Source organism: Solanum verrucosum, unplaced genomic scaffold, assembly GCF_900185275.1.
Source record: "Solanum verrucosum unplaced genomic scaffold, falcon-dt-bn FXZP01000208.1, whole genome shotgun sequence".
Taxonomy (NCBI): domain Eukaryota; kingdom Viridiplantae; phylum Streptophyta; class Magnoliopsida; order Solanales; family Solanaceae; genus Solanum; species Solanum verrucosum.
In genome coordinates this window covers 1474864-1495013 of record NW_026020329.1, presented here as the reverse complement: position 1 = coordinate 1495013, position 20150 = coordinate 1474864, and the positions used below count along the sequence as shown (strand labels likewise).

Sequence of the window (20150 nt, the reverse complement as noted above, 5' to 3'; positions counted from 1 at the left end):
CACCTACGGAATATCTTATCCCTTTATCCATCACATATTTAAAGCTTGCTTTTCCTTTTCAAGTTATGTTGGAATCAGTAAAACAAACAAAAATGAAATGATGCTGACTCAACTAGCTAGCTAGTTTCATTTCCACCATCTATTTTACTGGGTAGATATTATGTGGTCGGAGATTTTATTTTAGTCTTTTACAAATAAACTAGGATTTGAAATTATGAATTTTACATTTTAGAAAATATGATAAATAATATATTCAAATTAATTAAATTTTTAAAAGTATGAAAATAGAGTCTAAAGTTAAAATTATTGAGTTATATTGAATTCGTAAGAAAAAGCTATAATTCTGCACCTGTATAGTTCCTATATAAACATTCGATTAGGTAGCTAACAAATTAAATTGTCAGAAAATAAAGTAGATATGGGGAACAATAAGTTTTTGTTGTTGGTGTTTTTTCAAATGGTAATTGTGGCGAATGGTTGTTGGGAGGAAGAGAGAAGTTCTCTCTTGGATCTGCAAGCAAACATAATGAGTTCTAATGGCGAATTGTTGGTTGATTGGGCTGGTTATAATGCCAATGGTTTTACAGATTGTTGTTTCTGGAAAAGGGTAAAATGCAGCTTAGAAACAGGTCGAGTGATCAAACTCGATCTCGGAACAGGTTTTGATACAGGGGATGGTTGGAGATTTAATGCCTCTATCTTTCTTCCATTCAAGTCACTACAACTTCTTTCATTATCTTCCAGAAATATTATAGGGTGGACAAAAAATGAAGGTATGAAGTATATATATGACTTGTGACAGATGAAACTATATATATTACTAACATGTGTTTTTTGGTCTAATTTTGTCATCCAGGTTTCAGTAAACTAAGGCAGCTTCCCAACCTGAAAGTAGTCGATTTGCAATTTACTCCGATCCATCCTGAAGTTTTACTATCATCTTTATGTTGGATTTCATCTCTTGAGGTTCTAAAACTTGGTGCAAATGTTTATACCTATTTCAACGTACCAACATATAATAACAGTATATTCCATATCCTCCTACATATGAAACTATTTGGACAATATATATATATATATATATACTTAATATAATTGTAATTTTTGGATGAAGGGATGAATAAGAAATGTGGAGGGCTAACCAATTTAAGAGAACTCTGGTTTGAAGGTTATGGAATCAATGACATCAATATCCTTTTTGCATTGGGTATCATCTCTTTTCCACAACAAATACATATAAAAGTAATTCAGAGAGTTACAAAACAACACTAAGCCTAGAGTTTTTTTGTTTTCATAAATCAAATGCAGGTGTTGGTGGAAATTCTGGACTGAGGAACTTAGAGAAACTCATTTTGAATAAGAATAACTTCAATTCCAGCATCTTTTCATCACTGAAGATTTTTCCATCTCTCAATCATCTGAATCTAGCCACCAACAAAATAAATGGATATATTGAAATGAATGGTTTGTTACTCCTCTTCCTATCCAAGTCTTCCACGCTAACCAAATCTCAATTTTTTATCTTCACATATCAAATTAAAGTTTGAATTATTTATTAACCTGTGTAGATATAATTGCTTTGAGCAATTTGAAATATCTGGATCTCTCACATAACAATATAGAGAGCTTTGTGACTGCCAAAGGTACACTAATCAATGTGGTTTGTCAATTAACATCACTCCTTTTGCATGCTTATTTTTATTAAATAGATTTATAGATTAATTATTTATTTATTAATTTTTCTCTTTGAAATTCTGATTGGTAATTTGCTAGATATAAGATTGATCTATTCATTCTAATGATTTATTTAACAGGTAACAAAAGAATGAGTTCTTTGCACAATTTACTATTGAGAAGTTTTAACTCCAGTCCGAGCAGAGTCATAGAATCCCTAAAATCATTCTCATCTCTGAAGTCACTATCTTATGAAAATAGTGATCTCACTGCTCCCACCATAATTTACTGTAAGCTTATATCAAAATTTATATGCCTTAGCTTAATTCTATCGCCACTCTTTTCTTTTGAAATATGATTTATTTTTTTGACTCTATAAGCATTAAGAAATCTGAGCACGGTGGAGTACCTATACTTGGAGGGATCTTCTTTAAATGACAACTTTCTCGCAAACATTGGACAAATGACTTCTCTTAAAGTGTTGAGTATAGCTTTTGGTAGCAATAATGGCACCCTCCCTAATCAAGGTACCCTATTTTTCTCTTCTTTTTTCTAATGCCTGCATTTTCACGACTATAGTCATATAGGTTTGATTTTCTCGATCATGTTCAATTGGTCAAATATTTTGGAAAACATTTACACTAAAAAAACAAATTCCTTAAAAATGAAAAAAATAATTTTCCTAATGAAAAAAAAAGATGTGGTTTATTATAGAAAGTTATTTTAGCTAACTGTCTCTCAACCTAGGTTGGTGTGAACTCAAACACCTTGAAGAGCTGGATTTTGTAAACAATAATTTTGTGGGAACACTGCCTTCGTGTCTTGGAAACATGACATCACTTCGACGGTTGAGTTTGGCTGGGAATAACTTACATGGAAATATAGCGTCACATTCTATTTGGAGGAGACTCACATCACTTGAGTACCTTGATATTGCGTATAACCAATTTGAAGTTCCTCTGTCATTCAGCCTATTTTCCAACCATACAAAATTGATCTATTTGGATGTTGGTTCTAATACAATAATTCCAGATACCGAATTCCAAAATTGGATCCCAAATTTTCAGTTGAAGTTTTTTGCAATCAAAAGATGCATAAACCTTCACAAATTCCCTTCTTTCCTTCACTATCAATATGACTTGAGGATCCTTGTTATATATGAAAATCAATTGGCAGGAAACTTTCCAACATGGTTGTTAGAAAATAATACCAGACTTGCAGCCATTTATGGTAGTGATAATGCTTTCAACGGATCACTGAAGTTGCCATCGAATCGTCACCTCCATCTAGAGGCGATTGATGTTTCTAATAACAAACTAAATGGACATATTCCAGAAAATATGAGTTTAGCCTTCCCAAAGCTTACTAGTTTGAATATGTCACAAAATTATCTTGAAGGTCCTATACCTTCCAAGATTAGTGGCATTCATTTAGAATTCCTAGACCTATCTAACAATCTCTTATCTGGAGGAGTTCCTAGTGATGTGGCAATTGGTTCTCCACAATTGTTCTACCTTCGGTTGTCAAACAACAAGCTTAAAGGACATATATTTTTGGAGGAGGTCAAGTCACATATATTGTCCTTTTTTTATTTGAATGGCAATAACTTTGGAGGACCGCTACCTCACAACATGTTTATCACATCCCTTTTGATATTGGATGCTAGCAGGAATAATTTCACTGGGGAGATTCCGAGATGCATTAGGGATAATACAAGATTGTTACAACTTGATTTGTCCAAGAATCATCTCAAAGGTTCAATTCCAGTTGAGATTTGCAATTTAAAGCTCATTCAGGTCTTAGCTATATCCGAAAACAGGCTTTCAGGCTTTATTCCTTCTTGTGTGAGTTCTTTACCTCTCGAACACATCCATCTAGAGAAAAATCAATTCGGTGGTGGACTGGAACATGTACTTTTCAACTTTTCTTCTCTGATAATGTTGGATCTTGGCTACAACAATTTTACAGGAAATATCCCACACACCGTAGGCTCTCTTAATACTCTCAACTACCTTCTCCTTAGCCATAACCAATTGGAAGGAGAAATTCCAACTCAGATATGTATGTTGAATAAGCTATCTATCGTGGATTTATCTTTCAATAAACTTTATGGTCCACTCCTTCCTTGTTTGGGTTACTTAACACAAGCCAAAAAGGATGCAAAGATAAGAATGACCTATTATTATGACAAGACTTATTGGAATCCATGGATAACTTTTTTGGTCTGGATACGGTTGAAAAGGCACTACCACGATCGTCATGGAATTTTAACTGATATACTTTTGATGGATGCAGAAACTCAGGTCCGGTTTTCAACGAAAAGAAACTCATACACTTTTAAAGGAAGCATTCTAAAATATATGTCGGGTATTGATCTCTCAAGTAACAGATTAACTGGTGAAATTCCCGTTGAGATAGGGAACATGAGCAATATACATACATTGAACCTATCGCACAATCATCTCATTGGAAGAATACCAAATACCTTCTCCAATCTACATGAAATCGAGAGTTTAGACCTTTCCTGCAACAGATTGAATGGGAGCATTCCTGTTGGTCTACTTGAGCTAAAAAATTTGGCAGTATTCAGTGTTGCATACAATAACTTATCGGGTGCAGTGCCTGATTTTAAAGCTCAATTTGGAACTTTCAACAAAAGCACTTACGAAGGAAATCCTTTTCTTTGCGGTTATCCATTAGACAACAAGTGTGGCAAGAGTCCTAAATTGTCAAATACCTCCAAGATTAATGGAAGTGAGGAATCATCAGACATGGAAGATATTGAGTGTTTTTACATTGGCTTTGTTGTGTCTTTTGGAGCAATCTTGTTGGGATTAGCTACAGCGCTCTACTTCAATCCTCATTGGAGAAAAGCATGGTTTATGATGATAGAGGCATTGATGTTTTGTTGTTACTATTTTCTCTTGGATAACGTTGTTACACCCATCAAGAGTATATGGTGCAGGAATGTTGGTTAGGTAGTTGTTTTAAAATTTTGTTGTACATCTATCACTATAAAAATGACTGACCATATTCAGATCAGTTCGTACGTATCCTGAAAAATGTAACAAAAATTGTTATGTCTGGTTAATGGAGAAATTTGGTATTCGTACGTATTTATGTGTAATTTTGTGTGTAACAGTACTGTTGAGGTGTCTGTGTAATCGACAAAAAAGATTATTGTGTGAACTTTGTCACTGATGTTGTTGTGATGCGAGATGTCACGGCACGAAACTTTGATGTTGAACAACACGCATATATGATAAAGAAGTTCTAGCTTTGCTTCACAACGTAATTAAATTGCATTTGGTGAGAAGATTTCAGAATTTTACTACTCTGATGTATGATGTGCTTATAATTGAGGGCAATAGAGAAGAGAAGTGGCCCCCTCTCTTGTGCTAAAATTTGCATTTACCTTTTTCCACATTTTTTTTTTTACTTTTTACTTGTTTTTCTTTATAATAACTAGAACATGTTTTTCCTTTTCCCTTATTTAGAGCATGATTGACATTACTGCTAAAAATTGCTTATTTTTAGAAGCGTTTTTTTTAAAATAGCTTTTTAGAACAACGCTTTTCATAAAAAGCAATTTGTGTTTGGCAAATTCATTTGAAAGTGTTTTTGATAAACAATTTGTGTTTCGCAAATTCATTTGAAAAATGTTTTTGATAAACAATTTGTGTAGTTTGACTACTTTTTTTTAAAAAAAAAAAGGGGATTTTAAGAGTCAAATTGCGAAAAAGGATAAGTATCAATGTGCTTTTAATATTAAGATTATTTTATAGAGAAAAACTATAATAATCTTATGCTAATTAATAGGAGATATATTGATAAATATGTATATATGTAAGGGATATTTTAGTCTTAAAAAATAATTTTCTGCTTTTACTTCTGTTTTTTTTTTAAGTAGAATTTTTTAGCTTCTTCCTAACATCAGAAAAACTATTTCTGCTTCCATTTAAAAGCAGTTTTAAGAATTTGCCAAACACTTAATTTTTCAAAATAAGTGTTTTTTTCTCAAAAAAAAATTCTGGTCTCCCAACAGCAACAACAATGTCAAATAGACTCTTAATCAGTTGTGGACATTAATACATTTTGACATCATTTTAGAAACCAACACTCTCATTTATTTGCTTAAGCTTGCCATCATGCTTTGGCATACACTGTATTGACGTGAAACAATGATATTTAACAGAGCACGTACCACTGTTATAAATAAGGATAAGTATAATGCTCCGATGGTCATTTTTATAATTTTTTGTGAAATTACTGTTTTGTCCCTCTCGATATTGACCCTCAGTTATCTTTATTTGAGTTTTGAAAGTTGGTTTCAAACTTTGAGTAAAAAGTTGAGAATTTTGTAAGTGTTGAGTTTGAAAGGCTAAAGTTGCTTAAGAAGTGTTTTTCTGTGTCTTTTGGAGTTTCGAGTGTTACAATGAAATTCCATCGATTCCATTAGTTCCAAAACGTGGAAATTGGTCTATGAAAGTTATCAGTTTCATATTCAGAGTTCTTTGTGAGAATTTTGTAACACCTCGCTATTTGAAAGAACTAGAAATAGAAAGAACAATTTTTGGAAAGATTAAATTTGGAAATATTGGCAAGATATGTTAAGTATGAGTTTGGGTCAATTTCAAACGACCATAACTTCCAGTACAGGATGAGTTATGTGGGATATAAGATATCATAAGAAAGCTCTTTGAATTATCTTTCCAACGTCACCGAGTTTGCTTATTTTTTATCTCGTATGAGGGAGATATTCCCTTTGAAGTCGGGATGTCTGGATAAGGAAAGTCACCCGAATTTAAGAGGGGTATTTTGGTCTTTTCATTACCCAATTAAGTTAATTCATTTTAAGTAATTTATTTGGGGTCTAAATTGATTTGGTTCAGTTAACGCTTTACAAAATGACACAAGGGCTTTGAGAGAAGAGAAAAGAGGAGATAAGAGGAGAAAAGAAGAGGTTTCGTCGCGTTCTTGAGTTTCGCTTGCGGATTTCGCCAAGGGTTAATCCCTACGAGGTATGTGAGATCACATAGCATTGGGTTCGTTCACCCACGCACCAATCATGATTAAATTCAGCGTATTTACATTCTTGAAGGTAGGAAATATGAGTTCTTGATGAATGTTGTTGAAGTTTCGTTTGAATCTTGATTGTTGAGTGTTGGAGGAGTTCTTAAATGATTTGATGAGATTTAAGGTTGTTGTTGAGTAGATTCTTGTATACTTTTGTTGGGTATTCGAATCTAAGTGTTTGAGGAAGAAACCAATCGAATCTAGATGATTTAGGGTCGAAAAACGAACAGGAAAATTTGTAGGTTTTCTGGGCAGGGGGCCGGCGCACTGCGCCATCATAAGGTGTCTGAAGTTTGGCCTCTGGGGCAACGCGCCACTCAGTGCGCCCCAAGCCAGCTTCTGTAGTTAGGGCTCTAGAGCCCTGCGCCACTTAGTACGCCAGGGTCGCCAATTCCTCTACCATTTCCCTCTTCTTTCTGTTTGAGTTCCCTCGAATCGTACTTATGTTTTCTAGTTGTTTTCTACACTCTAAGGTACGTTTAAACATCGAGAGATCATCTATAACATGAGATCATAACCCTTGAATCCGTAATCCAAATTCAAGGTAGAGCTAAGAGTCAAGTCAAGAGAGTTCTTAGAATCTTTTCAAAATCTTTTACAATCGTTTTAAACTTGTTTTAAAGACTTAAGCACTGAGTTTGAGAAAGAGTAGAGCCAATTCCATTTCTTTAAAAATGAAGTATGGGGACTAAGTACTCCCAAAGAGCAAATGTTTTCACATTTAAGATAAGAGGAAACACCGATTTCCAAATGAGTTTTCATGAGTAATTTTGAGTTCCATCTCTTTTAAGAGATAAACTTTTTGAATAATAACCTCAAACCACAGAGAAAGAGTTATGTTTTTAAACATATGAGCTGAGTATATTTTGAGAGTAGTATTGAGCATCGATATGGGGACGAGTTCATAATAACTCAAGTCTCTATAAACCATGTAGCCAACGTGGGTAGAAAGGGTCATACTTTTTAGATAATTCCTTAATGTTTTTTAGCATAGACTACTGGATCCACTTAGTTGAGGCATTCTATATCCTGGCAAGTTATAAGACAGTTCTGGCAGCGTGGGCGAGACGGTGTATCATCACATGGCTCATAGTGATGGTTGTCGGTTAGAGAAACTCCCCAAGAATTATATCACTATATATATATATATATATATATATATTGAGTTGTTATTGTATTATTTTTCAATACATTGAGTTGCTACCTACTGCTTAAATGCTTTATATAAACTGCACATTTACTGTTGTTTATTTATGCATTGAGTTGAGTATCCATGAGTTTAGTAAAGCTGAGATAAGTTTTCTTTCAGATTCTAGTTCAAGCTTATGTCATGTTTAGTTTTCCCCTCGCATGCTCGTACATTCAATGTACTAATGTCATTTGCCCTGCATCTTTTTATGATGCAGATGCAGATAACCAGGATCAGCATCCAGCGCTTCATTGATCCAGTTGAGCATTTCAGAGTAATTTGGTGAGCCTCCTTGCTTTCCAGAGGATCCTTTTTTATTGCTTTGTTATTTTGGTTGTTACGATGATCGGGGGTCTTGTCTCGACATCCCTCCCAATATTAGAGGCTTCATAGACAGTTAGACATTAGTAGTTCTTTAGCCTTTGCATTTTAGTTGTTTTGTTATCAGACTTGAGTTGCCTTATTGGCCAGTTGAATGTTTCCTTTTATAACATTCTAGTTTATTTCTATAACGACATGTTCGTGTCGTTATAGAATAGCCATCGGGAAAATTTTTTGGGTTAGAAAACTTTTTGGTAGTAACTTGAAAATTCCTAGCCTAGTCTAGATTTGGACGAAATCGGAGTCAAGCAAGTCTAGGGAAAGCTGGTAATGGATGAGAGGTTTAATATTAAATGTGATTACATGAGTAGACAACTATGACGTTAAGGAGCCCGTACGACTTTACGGAATCGAATTCGGGAGAGTAGAACTCCCAAAACTGATCTTAGCGTGAACGAGTAGTTTCTGAGTGTCAAGGGTTGAATGTGTGTTATAAAATGGGGGTTTGAAACTACAATTTCGACTCTCTATTTTCGTGCAAGCCGCTAGGGCAGGATTATTCCCGTCAGGGCGAGGCCGCTGTGGTGGGATGGGGGCCGCCATAGCAGGCTAGTCACGACTTAAGTTGGAAATAAACCCCAAAAACGTCATTATTCTGCAATTTTAGTTCTTGAGAGCTAGGAGATGACCCCAGGAAATTTCTTGATAGTTTCCCAACTATTTTTGGTGCTAAAGGTAAGGATTTTACTCCCCTAATCCATTTTTCGATCCATACAATTTAGAATCTTGATAATATATTGGTGGGGGAGGGTTTTGAACGGAATTGGATGGTGGGAAAAAGCCCTAGCTCCACCTTAGGATCATGAGTTGGGTCTTGGGTTTGTCATAATCCGGGTAAATTAGACCTTAGTTATTGATCCTTGCATTGAATTGATTGTTTGTAGACCTAGAACAAGCGGAAGGAATCCGAAAAGGGAAGAATCAAATTTCTTAGTAGGATTCAATCGTGTTTTCGAGGTAGGTGATGGTTTGATTTCATGTTTGTGTGATGTATGTGAGTATTTGCTTTATTGTAATGCATGTATGTATGTGAATGTTGCACTATTGATCACATTAAATGCGAATGAATATGAACGAATGATAGTATGCCATGAATCAACAATTTATTATCTAATTATGAGAATGTACAGTGTGATTGTAATTGTGGCTTGTTGAATGGAGCGGGTGTTACGTTCCAACACACTAAGTGGGATCGAATTTCGCGTACTGACATATGTATTGGAACGGGTGTCACGTTCCGACACTCTAACTTGGATCGGGTGTCATGATCCGACAAACTAACAGTTTGGGTATGGGTACCATGAGAGGACCATTGACTTGTCATATATGCGTATTCACTTGATATTAGAAATGTGGAATGGTACATTGCTCCTGAATTGATAATTGATATTGTATATGTTCGGTATATGCGTGTTTACTTGTTTTGACTACTCATATATGTTGTGCTTACTGGAATAGCCGTGTGATCCTACCAGTACAATGTAGTTGTGTACTGATACTGCACTTGCTCTTTCTTTGTTGAGTACAGGGCATCTTCAGGCGGCTACTGACAGACCTCATCTAGGAGATCAGCGATCAATCAAATTCAAGGGTGAGCCAGTTCTTCCAGGCTGCCATGAGTTCTCTATGTTTTAGTCCACTCTTTTCGGACTCGGACTTTCTAGTTAGATATTCATATGTTTAATTGGGTTGTACCCATTTTCTTTAGACTTATGGTTTGTTAGAGTTTTAGTACACTGACTTTCAGTTTCTAGAGAATAATTTTGTAATGTTTTGATAGTCGTTGTTAGACTTTTGGAGTTTATGGGAACTCAACTTTATTTCTACATTTAAATCTGGTTCCGTATCTTTAAATGTTTAGTTCTTGGGTTAGCTAATTTGTATTGATGGTTCTCCCATCGGAGGGTTAGTGTGGGTGCCAATTTCGACAATTTGGGTCGTGACAAAGGTTTTGGTACTCAGGTTAAGCTTAACACAACTTTTCATCCAGAGATGGATGGTCAGAGCGAATGAACTATTAAGACCTAGGAGGATATGTTGAGAGCTAGTGTGATAGACTTTAAAGGTAATTGGGATGATCATCTGCCTTTGATTGAGTTTGCTTATAATAATAGTTATAACTCTAGTATTCAAATGACTCAATTTGAGGCGCTCTATGGTAGGAAGTGTTGGATGAAGTTGGTGAAATGGCTTTGATAGGGCCCAAGTCAATTCATAAGACCATGGAGAAAGTTTGACTTATTAGAGATAGGTTAAGAATGGCCCAGAGTAGACATAAATCTTATGTTGATGTAAGGAGAAGAGAGCTTGAATTTGCTATAGATTATTGGGTTTATATGAAGATTTCACCTATGAAAGGGGTGATGAGGTTTGGTAAGAAAGGGAAGTTGAATCCCCATTATGTAGGCCTTTACCAGACTGTGAGGTTTTCTTATGAGTTGGATTTTCCTTTCAGAATTAGCATCAGTGCATTTAGTGTTTCATGTGTCCTTGTTGAAGAAGTTCATTGGTGCTCTAACTTCAATTGTGCCTTTAGAAAGTGTCGGTGTGAAAAGTCTCTCTTACGAGGAAGTCCTAGTTGACATCCTTGATTGTCAGGTTTGTAAGTTGAGGAATAAGAAAGTTTCTTCATTGAAAGTCCTTTAGAGTAATCAGTTAATTGAGGGTGCTACATAAAAAGCCGAAGCAAATATGATCTCCAAGTACCCCCCCCCCTCCATCATTTCCCTTATGGTTCAGTTTCAGTGTGAGGTGATATTCCGTCCTCAGTACACTTTCAAATTCATGTCTTTTAGTTATTCTCATGTCTTGGTATGCATGCATGTTCATGAAACCAATTCAATCTTCATGTTTTAGTTTGGAGTCAGTCACTCCTTTAATTTTTGATGTTTTTCTTTTAGTATTGGGTTGCAGATCTATCCCTAATCTTTTCATCCTAGTTAGACTCCATTCAATGATAAATATTCCCAAGGAGGATATATTGTATCAACCCTAAAGTGCCTAACTTAGATAAGACTGGAAGAAGTTCAGAATTACGGCTAACATTTGCGGCCCGAAAAAAGGAACTACAAACCATAGATGACACCCATCGTTCAAACTTCAGAAAAAAAAAGATTTGGGTATGAGATTAACGGGCCTAGTTATGGGCCATAAACTCATTTATAGGTCGTAGATATGGTAGTAGACCAAAATTCAGAAAGTTAGATTTGGGACTTAAACATAACGAATGAGTTTCATGGGTCGTAAAAGTTTAAACAAATCGTAGAAAGGCCTCGTAAACCAAAGTCTTGAAACCTCAAAAACACATCTGTCCCCTGACTTTTACGGAAGACCAACATGGGTCGTAGAACCTTTTTCGGGTTGTAAATTGGTCTTCCAATGAGACTTTAGAAACCCACAAAATTTCCTCTACTTTTCATGAATCCTTTCGCGGTCTGTAGATTGTTCTACAGTCCATAGAAGGTGTCCGTAGATGACCTCCGACAGTTTTTAATGAGGGTAGTTTTGGTCTTTTCCTATTCTTTTAATCCCCATACTTTGTCGTTTTTGGACTAATCTAAAAGGGATCAAGTGAATTTCTAGTGACCCTAACCTCTCATTCTCTCATAACTTCCCCAAAATCAGTTTCCTCTCTCTCAGGTTTCCAAGCTTCAAGTCTCCATTGAAAGAATTCAAGCTAGGATTTCTACTCTAGGTATGTGGAATTTCATCAATGGGTATCCCTTCATCCATTGAGTACCAAGAAAACCTCAATTCTTCAAGTTTATGATTTCTACAAACCTAGGGTTTTTGTGATATTCAAGGGTTCTTGATGAATTTTAGTTTTTATTCATGATTAGCCCTCAATAGGGCTGGAAAGGGGACTGGGTCGACTTACCCCGGCCCGTGACCGGCTCGAGATCCATCTCGCCGGACCCGATCCCATAATTTCTCGTGGGTTGGGGGGATTTCGGGATAGGGGACGGTTCACCCTTTGGTCCTGGTTCCGGCCCGGCTGAACCGGTCGATTTCTCGAGATCCCCTTTTTTTAAAATTTTTTGAATTATATAATTTATATCCGTTAGGGACCGTTGGGGCAACGACTAGTGGGCCCCCAACGGATTTATTCATCTTTTTCACTTCTCCAACACTCCCTACCACCCCCACCCCCACTTTTAAAACTTTAATTTAAACCCTAAAGTTATAATAAAAACACTTTAACCCATTTTTAATATTATAAATACCCCCTATCCTTCATTATTTCTTACAAAATCATCTATTCTCTCATCTATTTTCTATATCCTCTCATTCTTAAGTCTTAATTGTTGATTCCCTTCAATTCTCATATTATATCATAATAGATATATTTCAATTCTAAATTTTTATATTATATCATAATATATATATATATATATTAATTCTCATATTTGCTATCAAGTATTGGAGTTCCAAATTACAAGTTACAACAAACTACAAGCTTCAAGAATCGATTATAACGTGTGCTATTAACGCAGACGTTTGGTACATTCATTTCATAATATTTATATTTTGTTTTTCACAATTAATTTTTGTGTTATTATTATTTTTATATTACACTTTACATTTAATTAAATATGAGTTCTAGAAAAAAAGATACCGGTAAAGGAAAAGAGAAAGAAGCAAACACCTTTAGTAAATTATTTAATTTTAATAAAAAAAAGTAGTAAGGAAAAAAATAAAAGTAAATGTGGTGGTACTTCTTCTAAATCAATGTAGAGTTAGATTTAATACATATGATTCTACTTATGTTGATGATACTTCTTATGATATTGATTCAAATGTTCAACTCGATCATGAAATTTTAGAACGACGTTATGGTAATATGAATCCTAATATTGATGAAAATTCAGGTGAAGAAGTAGAAGTTGATTCGGGAGAAGATGAATTAGAAGAAACACCTACTAGTCCGGTGACAGAAGTTCGAACTGAAACTACAAATCCAACGGAGCAAAATTGTGGAGCCCCCCCCCCCCCTTATATATCCTACAAGGGAATATGTGAAGTATCAACTCCCTAAAACTTTTGTTGTGTGGCAATTTATGACTTTCAATAAGGAAAACTCTATTGTTATTTGTAATAAGTGTAAGCAACCTTTTAAACATAAACAAGGTGGAGGTCAAGGAGGGACGATGTCACACCCCGAGCCTACACCCTGGACGTGGCCGGCACTCGGAGACCATTGCTGGCCCCAAGCGAACCCTTGGCTTGGCTACTTAATTCAGCGGAAGACTTAACTCAACAAAATAAATTCAATGCAATACTTTAAATGATTAAGTCTGGCCAAAATGGCAACTATGTCTCAAAAGCAAATATCTGTAAATACATAGATAAGAGACCCAACTACTGTCTGACTGTCTATGAAGCCTCTATAATACTGAGATGGATGTTGGGACAGACCCCACAACATCCTAATAAAGAAAAAGTAGGAAAGCGAATAAAAGGGTCCTCCGGAATGCAAAGAGGCTCTCCACTGACTCTGGAATGCTCAACTGGATCAACGGCGCACTGGATGCTGATCCTGGTTACCTGCGTCTGCATCATAAGACTATGCAGGCCAACTGGCATCAGTACATTAAATGTATGAGCATGAGAGTTGGAATGTTAAACCACGACTTAAGCTTGAAAAGAGTAAGAAGGAACACTTACCTTGGATCTGTACAACTCATGAATAACTGAACTCAATATAAAGCAATAAGACACATGCAATATATATAAAGCTTGTAAAACAGTGTAAACAACTTAGTTCGTTAAAGATAAAGCAATAACAAACTCAACTTTACTTGTATAAAAGTAATATAACTTTTGTGGGAGTCTAACCGACAACCACTACTATGAGCCTAAGTGGTGATACAGCGTCTTGCCCACGCTGCCAGAACTGTCCAATACTTTGCCGTCATATAGAACGCTTAACTTAGTGGATCCACTAGCTTAACTTACGTGATCATCTAAAAAGTATGACCCGTTAATACCCATGATGGCTACATGGTTTTCATGGAGACTTGAGTTAAAATGAACTCACATCTCTACATTGGTGCTCAATACTACTCCCAAAATATACTTTAGCTCATGCTTTTAAAACAACTTCTGTCTTCAGTTTGAGATAATTACTCAATGCTTAGCCCAAAGGCTCTTTTGGAATCGATGTTCCCTTTTCTTGCTCAAATGTGTAAAAATATTTATAAAATCTTAGGGAATACTTAGTTCCCTTATAACTTTTGAGAAATGAACTCAATTCTTTACTCTTTGCTTAACTTGAAAACTTGACCCTTAAAACGAAGTTTAAACATTTAATAAAGACTCTTGAAACCTTTGAGAAACTTTACTTTGACTTGCTCCTTAACTTCTAGACTTGACTTTCAACCTTTTGACGTTGATCTCAACTTTCCTTGAATTGGATTATGGATTCAAGGTTCATGATCTCATGTTTATGGATGATTTCATGATATTTAGATGTACCTTAGATTGTTGGAATCAACTAGAAAACATAGGTACATCGCTTAGAAACTAGTACGATAAGGTGGGGGGAGAATGGGGTACACTGGCGTCCTTGGCGCTCTGAGAGGCGTGGGGCGCCAGGCCCCAAACTTCAGAGGCCTATGTGGGGCGCGCTGGCTGGCGCGACGCCCCACCCTATTCCCCAGGTGTTTGACGGCTTTTCTTCTCATTTTTCATCTCCAAACCCTCTAAACTTCCCTAGTTCTTTCCCCAGTCACTTAGTATCATTAGTACCTTCAACTTACAACAGATATAACTCAAAAATCCACCCGGAAACATGAATCAAATCAACAAGAACCCTCAACAACACAACCAATCAAGAATTCGACAATTGTTCTTCAAGAACTTCACTTTTCAACATGTAAACAACTCAAAACCAATGGATTGAAACAAGTTGGTGTGTTGGTGAACTAACCCAACACAGAAAGATCTCACATACCTTAATAGGGATCACCCCCGACAAATTCCACTCGCAAGCTTGGATGATCTTGGCGAATTCTTGCCTTCTTCTCCCGTTCTTTCTTTCTTTCTCTCTTCTCCAAGCCCTAAGCGTATTCTAAATTTTCAAAACTGAATAATGTCTGGTTTTACCCCAATTAATCTCCTAAAAACGAATTAGAGTAATTAGGTAAGGAAAAGACTGATTCGCCCTTCTAAAATCCGGATTAGACAATTCCGTATTCCAACAGCCCAACTTCCAAAGGACATAACTCACTTATATGATGTCGAAATCATGCAAACTTGGAGGCGTTGGAAAGATCTCTCCAAGGGATTTCCAACCATATCCAGAACTGCTCCTAACTCATCCTGAGCTAGGAGTTATGGCCGTTTGAAAAATGCCAAAACTCACTTTCTTAACTTAGACAAAATTTCCAGATTTCCTTATTCTTTCCAAAAATCAATATTTTCATATTTTAAACTCTTTATAGTTGTTTCTAGGTGCGAGATGTTACAGACGGGGGGATTAAATAGACATTTGTTATCTTGTGTGCCGATTGAATATAAAGGAGCTAAAGCTTTAGCCGACAGCAAAAAAGGAATTCAAGTTAATGATGTTGATATTAATGTTAACCAATCGGTAGGGGTTTCTAACATGGTTCAAGGAACATTAGATCCTTCTAACCCCAGTGGTCCACTAACACAACGTAAATATAATAAGGAAAGAGATCGCGAAAATTTAGCTAAGATGGTTTCTGTTTGTGGTTTGCCTTATAGTTTTCCTTCACATCCCAGTTTTATTGAATATATTCAACAAATTTATAATCCTTCTTTTAAAGGTGTTTCAAGAAATACTGTTAAAGCTGATGGTTTTTTATATCAAGGTAAACATTGTCAATTTCTTCATTGTTTGTTTAGCATATTAGATTGTAGAGTGTCTATAACTTCGAACATGGGTCGTAGTGTTAATGGACATGATTATTTAACTATTACAGCACATTGGATTGATCATAACTGGAATTTGTAAAAAAGAATCTTAAGTTATAAAGAATGTGTAGAGAAAAAAACTGGTGCATATTTAGCTTCAAATATTTTGAGTGTTTTAGATTATTACATGCTTTTAGATAAAGTAATGTCTGTCGCATTAGATAATGCATCTAATAATACAAACGATGCTAGTATGTTAAAAACTAGATTATGTCCAATTGATGTTAATGCTTTTCATGTTAGCTGTGTTGCACATGTATTAAGTTTAGTTGTACAAGATGGTATTTCATTATTTGATCGTGTTTGTATGAAAATTAAATATGTTGTTGCATGGATTTTTTATGCTCATAGACCTGGTAGAATTAGAGAATTTAACGAGCATTGTGTACTATGTGATATGCCACCAAGAAAAATTTCAAGACATATTAAAACAAGGTGGAATTCTTTTTACGAAATGCTTTCACTTGCTTACGAATATAAAGGACCCATACAAATGGTGTTTAATGCTCATAATGCTGACCCATTATATAGAATTTGGGAAGAAGATTGGGAAGAAACTAATGAACTATTGAAATTTTTAAGACTTTTTTATTATGCTACAACCATATTTTCTGGAATTTATTATTCTACTATTTCATCAGTATTAATAAATATTTGTTCTATTACAATTCAATTTTCTAAATACAAAAAAATTGAAAAATTTAGAGTTGCAATTGAAGGCATGATTGAAAAATTAAAAAAAAAATTCCTATTCCTCAAATTTATTTAACTGCTACTTTACTTAACCCTCAATATAAATTACGAGGTGTGCAGGGACTTGTTGATACTTGTTGTGATACTTTAGAAATTTTACCGAAAGAAATTTCAACTTGTGAAATGTGCAAGTCTAGCATAAAAGTAGAAGAAAAATTTTTGTATGAAAAATATAGAAATATAGGAAATACTGAAGGAGAAATTGGTCAAACTTCTAATCCTAAGACTAAAGATCGAATTGATAGTTTTATGCTAGGTTTTCGTGGTCTTAATTCTACTAACCGTAATGATTTTGAAGAATATCTTAATCAATCTTTAGAAACAGTGGACGACGACAATGGCAATGTAGAAATATTATCATGGTGGAGGAGATAGAGCGTTGCATTTTCAATTCTGAGCAAAATGGTTCGTGATGCTCTAGCTATTCAAGCTTCATCAGTTGCATCGAAGGCTGCTTTTAGTGCGGCAAGGTTTCAACTTGGTGATCATAGACATTCATTGGCAGAAGAAAATTTGGAAACATCAGTTTTATTTAGAGACTGGGTCAACGCCGAGAGGAGGAATTATAATTTGCCAAAGTTAAGTTCCAAACAAGAAGCTTGGATTAATGCGGTAATTGGATCTAGTGATGATGAATTAGAGTCACAAGAGTTTCTAGCAAGTTTGCCAACACCGGAGGATGTTACCATCGATATGATACAACAATTAGAGTTGAATTTTCGTGGAGAATACAAATATTAGATTACATCCGAGAACTAATTAAAACAGAACCCTTCCTAGAAGGTGGCTGCGTAAATTAGTTACTCCTCTAATATTTGTAACAAATATTAGTTTTACATATGAGAACTTATTGAAACAGAACCCTTCCTAGAAGGTGGCTGCGTAGATTAGTTACTCCACTAATATTTGTAAATTGTAACTTCTAAGTTCTAAGTTGCAATTAGATTTTAATTGAATAAATTTAAAGGCTTTATTCAAGTCTTTTTTATACAACTATTGTCTTGCATTTTAATTTTAATATATACATACATATTTACATATATACTAAACTAACTTTAAAATACTTAATTTAAAAATTGAAATTTGAAATTTCAAGTTTAAATTATTTAAAATATTTAAAATACAAGTTTGAAATTTGAAAGTAGAAATTTGAAATTTGAAATTTGAAAACTTAAGCATTTTTTATTAGCTAAAAATGTTATTGAAACCCAAATAAACTAAAAATGTTACTCAATAACATATAATTTCAATACAAATAAATAAACATATAAAAAAATAAAAAATCCCATGTCCCATCCCGCCAAACCCCGTCCCATCCTGTATATATAGTGGGACGGGATGGGACGTATTTTTGTCCCTCCAATCCCAGTCCCCCCAATCCCGGTCCCCCCAATCCCAGTCCCGGCCAAATCCGCCCAAGGGCGTCCCCCGTCCCGTCCCACAATCCCCGTCCCCATCCCCGTCTCCGTCCCCTTGCCAGCCCTAGCCCTCTTTTTCATGATTTTAGTTATAATTCCATGTTTTCAATAATATTTTCATGAACCCATATTTCATAATTTAGAATTATGCTATTTTATATGCATGTCTCTAAATTATCACGATTTAGATGCTTTCAAATAAAGTTATCTCAGATTATTTTCCAGTTATCATGATTTATGAGCTACTCAGTATTTATTATTTATCAGTATGATTCAGTAGTATCATATTATTATTGTTTCCTATATATATATGCATGTATCCATATGAGTTATACTTAGTACCGAGTGACTTTAGGAATGAAGGATTTCGGTCAGCATTCATGGATCTTCGGTAACAATCCCTAAATCCTAGAACTACATGTCACAATAGGATTAGTCTTTATAGACTTTAGCTTAGTGGGTCCACATTAGGTCAGCTCAGGTCCCTTACCTTGGCAAGTTTTGGAAACCCTCTTTTTGTTGTGGGTGAAATACACTGAATTCCATGTAGTAGCTCACACGGTTTATGTCGGTTTTGGTATCTCCCATAGTTAAACTTTCAGGTGTTGCCTGACGTTGTACTTATGTATCTCAATTCAGTATGCCTCAATTTCATGTTATTTTACTGGCCATGGCATCAACATGTTTTACAGATTCATCACGTTTAGCTATCATGTTTATCATGCATTATCTTACATACTCAATACATTCAAAGTACTGACCACATACTTTTTGCCTATATTGTTTGATAATATAGGTTTGATGATCGGTATCCAACTCGCAGTTAGTGCTATCTCCAGTCAGCAGTAGCCGAGTTGGTGAGTCCTCATCTCTCCAAGGACAACACTTTATGTTTCTTTTCAATCATTCAGTTTTCAGATAGTTAAAGTTAGCTAGGGGTTTGCCCTAGCAACTCATGTTAGTAGTGGCTTTTGGACAGTCAGATTAGATTATGCTTATGTGTATTCAGATATGTGTCTATTTATATTTTAGTCAATTACAGTTTAGTACCGCAATCAGTGATTCTCTTTTGCTATTTCACATTAATCTTAGTGTTATGACATGCCATGAGGTTTGCTTGGGGTCACTTGTGGCTCTAAGCACCGTGTCGCGTCTAGGGGTAGTCTCGGGGCATGACATACCTTTCCTACAACAGATTGAATGGGAGCATTCCTATTGGCCTACTTGATCTGAATTCTTTGGAAATATTCAGTGTTGCGTACAATAACTTATCCGGTGCAGTGCCCGATTTTAAAGCTCAATTCGGAACTTTCAACAGAAGCAGCTATGAGGGAAGTCCTTTCCTTTGCGGTTATCCATTTGACAGCAACTGTGGCAGTCCTAAATTGTCAAATACCTCTAAGATTAATAGAGGTGAGGAATCATCAGGCTTGGTGGATATTCAACATTTTTACATTGGCTTTGTTGTGTCGTATGGAGCGATCTTATTGGGATTAGCTACAGCACTCTGTGTCAATCATTATTGGAGAAAAGCATGGTTTAGGATGATAGAGGCATTGATGTTTTGTTCTTACTATTTTCTTTTGGACAACATTGTTACACCGGTCAAGAGTAGATGGTGCAGAAATGTTGGTTAGGTAGTTGTTTTAAATTTTTTTGTTGTATGTCTATCACCATTATTATGATGTCTGTTTGGAGTTTCGACACCTTCATATTTTAAT

The 20150-nt window shown here is 35.4% G+C and overlaps 1 protein-coding gene across 1 annotated transcript; it reads left to right on the top strand.

Annotated features, from left to right (window-relative positions):
- Positions 1–418: 418 nt before the first annotated feature.
- LOC125836064 (receptor-like protein 13) lies at positions 419–4652 on the top strand. Its single transcript, XM_049515149.1, has 8 exons — positions 419–773; positions 857–1024; positions 1115–1207; positions 1309–1464; positions 1569–1643; positions 1815–1964; positions 2055–2201; positions 2422–4652. Exons 1-8 carry the CDS (start codon positions 419–421, stop codon positions 4650–4652), a joined length of 3375 nt encoding a protein of 1124 aa, XP_049371106.1.
- Positions 4653–20150: the final 15498 nt, after the last annotated feature.